The 10,467-nt window shown below is 46.1% G+C and overlaps 1 protein-coding gene across 1 annotated transcript in view; it reads right to left on the bottom strand.

The window, feature by feature from the left end:
• Positions 1-9,291, bottom strand: part of xpc (xeroderma pigmentosum, complementation group C) — a 29,367-nt gene extending 20,076 nt beyond the window's left edge. The window contains exons 1-10 of the mRNA XM_064923280.1: positions 8,998-9,291; positions 4,917-5,183; positions 4,666-4,765; positions 4,401-4,485; positions 4,045-4,202; positions 3,668-3,788; positions 3,268-3,357; positions 2,379-3,179; positions 2,140-2,300; positions 1,788-1,869 (exon numbers count right to left, since the gene is read on the bottom strand). Coding sequence (XP_064779352.1) covers positions 1,788-1,869; positions 2,140-2,300; positions 2,379-3,179; positions 3,268-3,357; positions 3,668-3,788; positions 4,045-4,202; positions 4,401-4,485; positions 4,666-4,765; positions 4,917-5,183; positions 8,998-9,109 — 1,977 coding nt within the window. The 5' untranslated portion in view covers positions 9,110-9,291. The remainder of the gene's footprint in view (positions 1-1,787; positions 1,870-2,139; positions 2,301-2,378; positions 3,180-3,267; positions 3,358-3,667; positions 3,789-4,044; positions 4,203-4,400; positions 4,486-4,665; positions 4,766-4,916; positions 5,184-8,997) is intronic.
• Positions 9,292-10,467: the final 1,176 nt, after the last annotated feature.

The following is a 10,467-nucleotide window of genomic DNA, read 5'->3' as shown; positions in this document are numbered from 1 at the left end:
GAGAGTGTGTGTGTTAGAGAAAGTGGGTGTGTGTGTTTTTGTGAGTGTGTGACAGAGAGAGTGTGAGTGAGTGTGTGTGAGAGAGTGTGAGTGAGTGTGTGAGAGAGAGAGAGTGTGAGTGAGTGTGTGAGAGAGAGAGAGTGTGTGAGAGAGAGAGGGTGTGTGTGTGTGAGAGAGAGGGTGTGTGTGTGTGAGAGAGAGGGTGTGTGTGTGAGAGAGAGGGTGTGTGTGTGAGAGAGAGGGTGTGTGTGAGAGAGAGAGGGTGTGTGTGTGAGAGAGAGAGGGTGTGTGTGTGTGAGAGAGGGTGTGTGTGTGTGAGAGAGGGTGTGTGTGTGAGAGGGTGTGTGTGTGAGAGAGAGGTGTGTGTGTGAGAGAGAGGGTGTGGGTGTGTGTGTGAGAGAGAGTGTGTGTGTGTGTGTGTGAGAGAGTGAGTGGTGTGTGTGAGAGAGAGTGTGAGTGGTGTGGTGTGTGTGTGAGAGAGAGTGTGAGTGAGTGAGTGTGTGAGAGAAAGTGTGTGTGTGTGTGTGTGTGTGTGTGAGAGAGAGTGGGTGTGTGTGTGAGAGTGAGGGAGTGAGTGTGTGTGTGAGAGAGAGAGAGTGAGAGAGAGAGAGTGTGAGAGAGAGTGTGAGTGAGTGAGTGTGTGAGAGAAAGTGTGTGTGTGTGTGCGTGCGTGCGTGCGAGAGAGTGGGTGTGTGTGTGAGAGAGAGAGTGGTGTGTGTGTGAGAGTGGGTGTGTGTGTGTGTGAGAGAGAGAGTGTGTGTGTTAGAGAAAGTGGGTGTGTGTGTTTTTGTGAGTGTGTGACAGAGAGAGTGTGAGTGAGTGTGTGAGAGAGAGAGAGTGTGAGTGAGTGTGTGAGAGAGAGAGAGTGTGAGTGAGTGTGTGAGAGAGAGAGGGTGTGTGTGTGTGAGAGAGAGGGTGTGTGTGTGTGAGAGAGGGTGTGTGTGTGTGAGAGAGAGGGTGTGTGTGTGAGAGAGAGGGTGTGTGTGTGAGAGAGAGGGTGTGTGTGTGAGAGAGGTGTGTGTGTGAGAGAGAGGGTGTGTGTGTGAGAGAGAGAGGGTGTGTGTGAGAGAGAGGGTGTGTGTGAGAGAGAGGGTGTGTGTGAGAGAGAGAGAGAGAGAGAGAGAGTGTGTGTGTGTGTGTGTGTGAGAGAGTGGGTGTGTGTGTGTGTGTGAGAGAGAGTGTGTGTGTGAGAGAGAGAGAGTGTGTGTGAGAGAGAGAGAGTGTGTGTGAGAGAGAGAGAGTGGGTGTGTGTGTGAGAGAGTGGGTGTGTGTGTGAGAGAGTGTGTGTGTGTGTGAGAGAGAGAGTGTGTGTGTGTGAGAGAGAGAGTGGGTGTGTGTGAGAGAGAGAGTGGGTGTGTGTGAGAGAGAGAGAGTGGGTGTGTGTGAGAGAGAGAGAGTGGGTGTGTGTGAGAGAGAGAGAGTGGGTGTGTGTGAGAGAGAGAGAGGGTGTGTGTGAGAGAGAGAGTGGGTGTGAGAGAGTGGGTGTGTGAGAGAGAGAGAGTGGGTGTGTGTGAGAGAGAGAGAGTGGGTGTGTGTGAGAGAGAGAGAGTGGGTGTGTGTGAGAGAGAGAGTGGGTGTGTGTGAGAGAGAGAGAGTGGGTGTGTGTGAGAGAGAGAGTGGGTGTGTGTGAGAGAGAGAGAGTGGGTGTGTGTGAGAGAGAGAGAGTGGGTGTGTGTGAGAGAGAGTGGGTGTGTGTGAGAGAGAGAGAGTGGGTGTGTGTGTGAGAGAGAGAGTGGGTGTAAGTGAGTTTTGCTATGGTGTGCCCTAAAGAACACGACCCTGCTCACCTTGCAGGGCTCCTCTCCTAGACGGACAGTGCGCGCCTCCTTCAGCCAGGTGTCTCGGGAGTGTAGTGTGTGAATACAGTCCCTGTGAAGACCCCAGACGCAAATAAGTACTACTGTATTTCTCATGGCTTTTCACGATCAAAGAAACATTTGTTTTGGACACCAAACAATGAGTGGTCATACCATGGTAACGCATTTACATGACCCGCCCCCAAAATAGAGCAACATTTCCATTAACTCTACTTTGAAACAAAATGATACTTTTAAACAGCTCTCTATCTGCTTCTCTGCATTCAAAATCAGTTATGAAAAATCTCAAATGTGTAATATCCCGGTTATGTGTGCTGCTTACCTGGAATAGACAGGCTCTCCCCTGCAGTACCCGAGGATGGCCGCTGTGCAGGGGTAGAGAGCTTCATATTTCAGTAGATGTCTCTTCATGGCGTACAGCGGGTGGTTTTTGAACTCTGCTATCGACGTGGGCAACGGCTTGTCCAGCAACTTCGCCTGGAGCTAGAGCACCGAGAGAGGGGAGTGTCTAAATGAGAAGCTGTACAAATGAAGGCGTGCGAATTTGCATCTCATTCTCACCTCTTTATCCTCCTGGACGTCCCTCTCAGATTCGGGGCCGAGGAATGGCTCCAGCGTCACCTCCCACCACTCCTCGTCCACCCGGCGCTTTCTGGTGGAGGTCATCCAGGTGGGGTCGTACTTGCTGCCCAGATCCTTCAGGTGACCGTCCCCGTCCACGGCTACCACGTAGGTCATGGGATGGGAGGCCTGCTTGGAGCACAGTTGAGGCTGCCCCACGCCCTGCAGCACTTCCACACAGACCCAGCACCCAGTCTTCTCCAGGTACACCTCCAGCCACTCGTCTGCACCCTTCCCCTCCTTCCTCTTGCCCCGCTTCATCCCCTGCTCTTTCTCCCCCTCCTCTTCGTTTCCCTCCCAATCGTCATCCTCCTCTTCACTCTTCTTGCCTCCACTACTTATTTTCTGTGGAGCTGTACTCTTGCCCTTGCTCTTACCTCCTTTTACTTTCTTGGCTCGGATTGCTTTGGCTCCTCCCTCAGAGTCCTCGCTGTCTTCCTCATTCACCAGCTGGAACTCCTCCCCATCACTTGGCCCCTCCCCTTCACTGCTCTCCTCTTTGTAGCTCACCTTCGAGGCTACGCTGCGGCGCTTGGAGTTCTTGGGTTTCTGTCCCACCGACACAGCCTTTTCCGTCTCCCCTGCCTCTTTCTTTTTAGCCTTCTTCCCTCCTCTCTCGGCCTTCCCCCCTGCCGGTCTCTTGGACCCTGGGGATACCTTGGGCTCTGAGGGGCTCTCTTTTGGAGGTTTCTTCTGCGATGGACTCTTCCTAGGCGGGCTGCCTGAGTTCTTGGCCTTGCTCTGAGAAAGAGAGTTGGATCAGGTAAGGACACACACAGAGCCTGTGAACTTCACCTTAAAGTGTGTACACGCAAACCCAATGCTGGACCTTGGCTGACGGGGGCTTCAGTGACAGGGGCTGCAAAGAGAGCACCAGTCGACAGAAGAGCCGCAACGACCTCAGCACCAATAGGAACAGCTGGAGGAAAACACAGCGGACAGAGGTCAAGGTTACGTCATGCAGGTAAGACAACGGAAACACTTGATTTAAAAAAGGATTCGGTTAAGTGCCATCAAGGCAAACTGAGTTAGGCCCAATTTCTCTCTAGAGAGAACATGTCATACCATAAGAGCCTGAACTGTTTAACCTTTGATTTAAAACTATATGGAAAATGTGGCCATCTCTCAAAAAAATACCCCATTTGCAAAAAAAAATATTTGTGCAACGGGGGAACATGAACAACCATGTCCGCATGGTGCATTCAGTGTGCAGGATACCTGCCACTCACATGTGTCATTTCCTGGTGGTCTCTAGCGGTGAGGCTGCCCAGCCTCCTCTCCAGCAGGGCCTGTGGGTCGGGCCTCTCCTCACAGGGAAGCTCCGGGTTAAGCGTGAACGTCGCCCCAAACCTGGACAAAAATCAACCCGGATCAATTACAAAGAACAAGACGTAAACTTAACATCGGCAGGGATGATTGAATTAGTCAGGTGTCAACATTTACATTTACATTTAAGTCATTTAGCAGACGCTCTTATCCAGAGCGACTTACAAATTGGTGTCAAGAAGGGTAAACATAGTTCAGCATTCTACAAGGAATGAGCAGAAGAAGAAAAATAATTCACACAGTTAAAGTCACACAAATACAAATTGAAGGCCCTCCTCACCACTTGAGCAGGCCAGAGAGGTAGTTGGTGTCAATGCGTTCCTTGGCCACCATGGTAAAGTGGGTGGGCAGCAGAGACAGGCTGATGGCCAGCAGGTCCGGTGTGCTACACAACCGGTTCCGGAACATCCCATTGGCTAGAAGACACATGAGGTGGACCTACGGGAGAGATGTTCATAAATCGGTATCGTAAGAAGGGTTCGAATGAGAAGGGAACATGTTAGGGAGAAAGAAAATGGACCACAGCCATTCTGTGATTCCCCCATCAGCAGTATCATGACAGTCTGTGAGCTAAGCCATGTGGAGGTCCTTACGGTACACATGTGTGTGCGTGTGTGCGTGTGTGTGTGTGCTCACCTTGTGTGTGTCCTCCACCACATCTTTGTTGAAGCGGTTCATCATGCGTCGCAAATAGTTCTCAAACTCCGCCTTCCTCTTCTCCCTGGAGCCAGGTTGTCACGGTAAATTGACGGAAGGTTCATATTTCCACCTTGGACTAAAATGAGCTAATTCTCCTACAGTCGGACTGGTCTGACTGGGTCATCTAGGACGCAGCACTTGCTTTTCCAAAGGAGCACACACAAAGACACAGACCACATGCCATCTTGCCGCCATCTCTCACCTTTTCTGCCTCTTGTGGATGATGTCTGGGGTCTCAATCTCTATCTCCACGGGCTGTGAGGGCAGGGCTGGCTCTACTGGACCTAAGGGCTCAGACAGCTCTGGGGACAGACAGCAATATCACATAGCGACACACACACACAGAGCAAGGACCAGAGCCATCATAGGTCTACAAAACAGAGAACATTAATCTACACAGATAGGGCCTACAAACATTGTACAAATCAAAACTAGCGTTCATTCCTTGATCACCTTCCACTTCCTCCCAGTCTTCATCCTCCTCGCTGTCCTCTTCTTCTTCTTCTTCTTTCACAGGCTTTACAGTGTCTTTTCTGGCTCTGATAAAAGGAGGGATGAGATCAGTCTCAGGACTCATATCAGCAGGCTCATCCTTCACTGGAGTCTCGTTCTGGAAGTATTTGCTGGTGTTGGTTTCGGCTTTGTCCCCTACTATAGGTTTAGAGAGACGGGATTTGTGCTTGGCTTTTCTCTGAACCTTCTCCGTTTCCTCTCCATTCTCTGATAGGGTAGAAAGAAAGACGGGTCATGATAAGATGATGAAAGTGAGAGAAAAACTTTGAATAATCCACTGATGAGTGATTCCTCACGAAACTCAGACAACAAAAAAAAGACCATGATTTGGGGGATTTTCACAAAATGTAATCCATAAAATTGTGCTTTGGAGGAAGGACTGTTGACATATATTTGACATTTGTATCTAAAGGCATAATTGAGCATATTTATGATATTTTGTCCTTAAGACTCCATAGTGTTTCATCTTTAGGTGCTACGTAGCAAACATTGGTGTCATATGAAGCTTTACTGCTTGCTCTGTAAAAAAACGCAACATTTTCATTCATTTATGAATATAGAACAAATATAAACATGAATATTGGAAATTAAAAAAATCTAATTTGGCAAATTTTTCTATATATTGTTGAACATTATATACTCCACTATCAAAGTTGGGTGGGATCTCTGCAGTGGTGTAAATTATTGAAGTGAAAATACTTTAAAGTACAACTTAAGTGTTTTTCTTGGTATCTGTACTTTACTATTTACATTTGACAACTTTTACTCCACTAAATTTCTAAAGAAAAGTATGTACTTTTTTACTCCATACATTTTTCCTGACACCCAAATGTACTCGTTACATTTTGAAATGCTTAGAAGGACAGGAAAATGGTCCAATTAACTCACTTATCAAGAGAACATACCCTGGTCATCCCTACTGCCCCTGACCTGGCAGACTCACTAAACACAAATGCTTAGTTTGTAAATTATGTCTTAAAAAAAACAAGAAAATAGCGCCTTTGGGTTTGCTTAATAAGGAATTTGAAATTATTTATACTTTGACTTTTTATACTTAAGTATATTTAAAACCCAAATACCTTTAGACTTTTACTCAAGTAGTATTTGAAAGGGTGACTTTCACTTTTACTTGAGTCATTTTCTATTAAAAAGTTATCTATAGTTTCACTCAAATATGACACTTGTGTACTTTTTCCACCACTTGAGCTCTGCTACTTTTAGAGTTATGATCCAATTTGTAAACATTACCAGACTGAACGTGAAGATGGATTCAAAATGGTTGCCTTTCTGCTGGTGATTTGCAGGACGTTCAATGATACAAGTAAAAGGAGGGCTGTGATTGGTTACATTTCCCACTATGCCAATCGTATAAAAAGAGCTATGACTTTAAAACTAGCAGAGATCCCACTCCAGAACTTTGATATGCCCGTAGAGTACATTACGTCCAACAATATTTAGAAACATTTGCCAAATCAGTTATTTTTATATTCATGTTTACAAATAAACTCAGCAAAAAAAGAAACGTCCTTCTCACTGTCAATTGCATTTATTTTCAGCAAACTGAACATGTGTAAATATTTGTATGAACATAAGATTCAACAACTGATACAAACTGAACAAGTTCCACAGACATGTGGAACTTCCACAGACATGTCCCTGAACAAAGGGGTGGGGGGGGGTCAAAATCAAAATTAAACAGTCAGTATCTGGTGTGGCCACCAGCTACATTAAGTACTGCAGTGCATCTCCTCCTCATGGACTGCACCAGATTTGCCAGTTCTTGCTGTGAGATGTTACCCCACTCTTCCACCAAGGCACTTGCAAGTTCCTGGACATTTCTGGGGGGAATGGCCCTAGCACTCACCCTCCTATCCAACAGGTCCCAGGCGTGCTCAATGGGATTGAGATCCAGGCTTTTCGCTGGCCATGGCAGAACACTGACATTCCTGTCTTGTAGGAAATCACACACAGAACGAGCAGTATGGCTGGTGGCATTGTCATGCTGGAGGGTCATGTCAGGATGAGCCTGCAGGAAGGGTACCACATAAGGGAGGAGGAGGTCTTCCCTGTAACGCACAGCGTTGAGATTGCCTGCAATGACAACAAACTCAGTCCGATAATGCTGTGACACACCGCCCCAGACCATGACGGACACTCCACCTCCAAATTGATCCCGCTCCAGAGTACAGGCCTCGGTGTAATGCTCATTCCTTTGATGATAAATGCGAATCCGACCATCACCCCTGGTAAGACAAAACTGCGACTCGTCAGTGGAGAGCACTTTTCCCAGTCCTGTCTGGTCCAGCGACGGTGGATTTGTGCCCATAGGCAACGTTGTTGCCGGTGATGTCTGGTGAGGACCTGCCTGACAACAGGCCTTACAAGCCCTCAGGCCAGCCTCTCTCAGCCTATTGAGGACAGTCTGAGCACTGATGGAGGGATTGTGCATTCCTGGTGTAACTCGGGCAGTTGTTGTTTCCATCTTGTACCTGTCCCGCAGGTGTGATGTTCGGATGTACCGATCCTGTGCAGGTGTTGTTATACGTGGTCTGCCACTGCGAGGACGATCAGCTGTCCGTTCTGTCTCCCTGTAGCGCTGTTTTAGGCATCTCACAATACGGACATTGCAATGTATTGCCCTGGCCACAGCATGCCTAAGGCATGTTCACACAGATGAGCAGAGACCCTTGGACTCTTTCTTTTGGTATTTTTCCAGAGTCAGTAGAAAGGCCTCTTTAGTGTCCTAAGTTTTCATAACTGTGACCTTAAATTGCCTACCGTCTGTAAGCTGTTAGTGTCTTAAATCGAATACTCACACCACTCCTCTCAGGATCCCTCCCCATTGACCCATCTTCCTCTACTTTCTTCACGTCCTCAGCATATGACAACTTCTGCACTAGTCTAACCCTGGAAACCTAAACCTGCCTCTCTCACACAGGACATGTCTGATCCCCAGGCCCATGGACACCCCTACAATTAACACATAACACTACTTTCCCCAATGCTACACCTTCCTTTGTCTCGTGCTCTTCTGCACACTTTAACGACCGTTCCACAAGGTGCATGTTCATTAATAGTTTATGGTTAATTGAACAAGCATGGGAAACATTGTTTAAACCCTTTTACAATGAAGATCTGTGAAGTTATTTGGATTTTTACGAATTATCTTTGAAAGACAGGGTCCTGAAAAAGGCACGTTTCTGTTTGCTGATATAGATATATATATATAAAAAATGTTTCATATAAAAATACTACTCGTATTACAGAGCAAGCTGTAAAGCTTCATATGACATCTGTAGATGCTTTGTAGCTGCTACAGATGAAACATTATTGTAGTCTTAAAGAAATAACCAATGCAGAGTTTCATTCGGCAGAAAATCAAAACACACAATCAACTCAGATCAGTTGTAAACACGTTTTTATATGCAGACAAGACAGTTGATCCACAATGGTAACCATGCAAGACGATGCACCTGCACACAATCTGTAATAAACATGAATCTGACAGATGCTGGCCCATTGAAACGCATCAGTGACAAAGTTGAAGCAGAAGTTATGATATGAGATGCAACATCGGAACGCAGAATGGTTGTTATTCAATTATGAATTAATTGTTCTCTCTTTACCATAACCCTCGTTACACCTACAGTTCGCCATAGTCTCACGCTATTCATCTGGGACTCTCATGCTGTTTAGAGGTGTAAACAGACCTCACACGATCATTCTATAGTACATTCTTCGAATAAGAAAGCGTTCTAAAACAGTGACGTGTGTCTTAACTTCGTATAGTCGGTATTGTTGTACCCCCTATTATATATAACGTATACAAAAAATATTATAATAATAAAAAAATTAAAAAATTTAAATCCACAAAAACAAATCCTGTATATAAAAGTTGATAATGTAATGTTGTCACAATGTAGCCTAAATGAGCTAAATGGCAAGGTAGAACTTCTTCAACGGGCGTTTCCTATAAGTATTTGCTCATTGCTGGGTGTTGTAACCAGTTTGCTAGATTTACCTTTTTTGGCTCTTGGTCCTTGGTCCTTGGCTCTTGGTCCTTTTGCAACCTTCTTCGGCTTCTTTGTGTCGGTCTTCACTGCTGTGTCTGCAGACTCTTTACGCTTGGCCATGCTCGCTTCGTTCCAAATGTAATCGTGTACTTTTGTTTAAATAGTGTTGCAGACAGTATCGTGAATGACTGAGTTTACCATGCACACGTGGTGTTGTGTAATTTGGCGGAGAAACCGTGGTTATTCAACACAACTTTACAGAGCCTTTCATAATACATCCTGCGGTGATAGATTGTTATGAAGTGGTGTACGAAACGTCACATCCGCATCCACTTCCGCGCTGTACCCGCCATCAGTTCTCCCCAATCGTTGGCGAGCAACAGGTGATGGCCTGCAGGCTACAAAAGTTCCAGATGTGTGAAGGTAGACCTATTATTTTCCCGTTCACTTAGGGGGAAATTCAGTCCTGGGTAAGGCGGTTTATTCCCTGGAACTTTAATTTTGGCTCCTGAGTGGGGCAACGGTCTAAGGTACTGCATCTCAGTGCAAGAGGAGTCACTACAGCCCCTGGTTCGAATCCAGGCTGTACATCCGGCCGTGATTTGGTGCACAATTGGCCCAGCGTCGACAATTGGGCCAGAGTAGGCCGTCATTATAAATAAGAATTTGTTCAATGTAACAGTATAGCTTCAGTCCCTCTCCTCGCTTGAACCCTCTGCACAAATCAACGACAGTCACTCACGCAGCAGTGTTACACAAAAGCTGCAGAGCAACCTACTTCGAGGTCTCAGAGCGAGTGAAGTCACCGACTGAAACACTATTAGCGCGCACCACCGCTAACTTGCTAGCCATTTCACATCGGCCACACCAGCAAGGTATAGGTTTGGGATGGTGATCAAAGAAATGTAGTTGTGGCTACAGATATAATATATTCTTACCTTGACCTAATTCCTTAATATTTCCACCACCTTTAAACTGAGGAAACCATGAATAAGGTCTAGCGGGTTCCAAGTGGCAGCCAGGTCTCATAGACTAGACGTAACATAGTAAATGTAAATCCAGGACACTCAAATTAGTATATATTACATTTGGTATGGTTACAAAAGGTCTGTGTAGGTCAATTGGTCAAGCATGGCGCTTGCAATGCCAGGGTTGTGGGTTCAATTCACCTGGGGAATCAGTATGATAATGGATGCACACACTACTGTAAGTTGCTCTGAATAAGAGTGTCTGCTAAATGACCATAAAGTATTGTGAATTTCAAGATATGAATTATGAATGTTTTACAAATTAAAGCGGAAGCCTTTTATCATTTTGCGCACCTGCCCTCTGAAAGGCTTGTGTAGGGGCCTGCCCTTTCCCACAGTGAAGTATGAAATGCTGTGCCTGTATGGCCTTATAACTTATAGGGATTCAATTTGGAGATGCAAGCTAAATTGGATAACTGGCAATTAGGGTATATTGATTATATCATACTA

This window comes from Oncorhynchus masou, chromosome 18, assembly GCF_036934945.1.
Source record: "Oncorhynchus masou masou isolate Uvic2021 chromosome 18, UVic_Omas_1.1, whole genome shotgun sequence".
NCBI lineage: Eukaryota > Metazoa > Chordata > Actinopteri > Salmoniformes > Salmonidae > Oncorhynchus > Oncorhynchus masou.
Note: the sequence above shows the minus strand (reverse complement) of the source record. Positions and strands in the feature narration are given on the sequence as shown.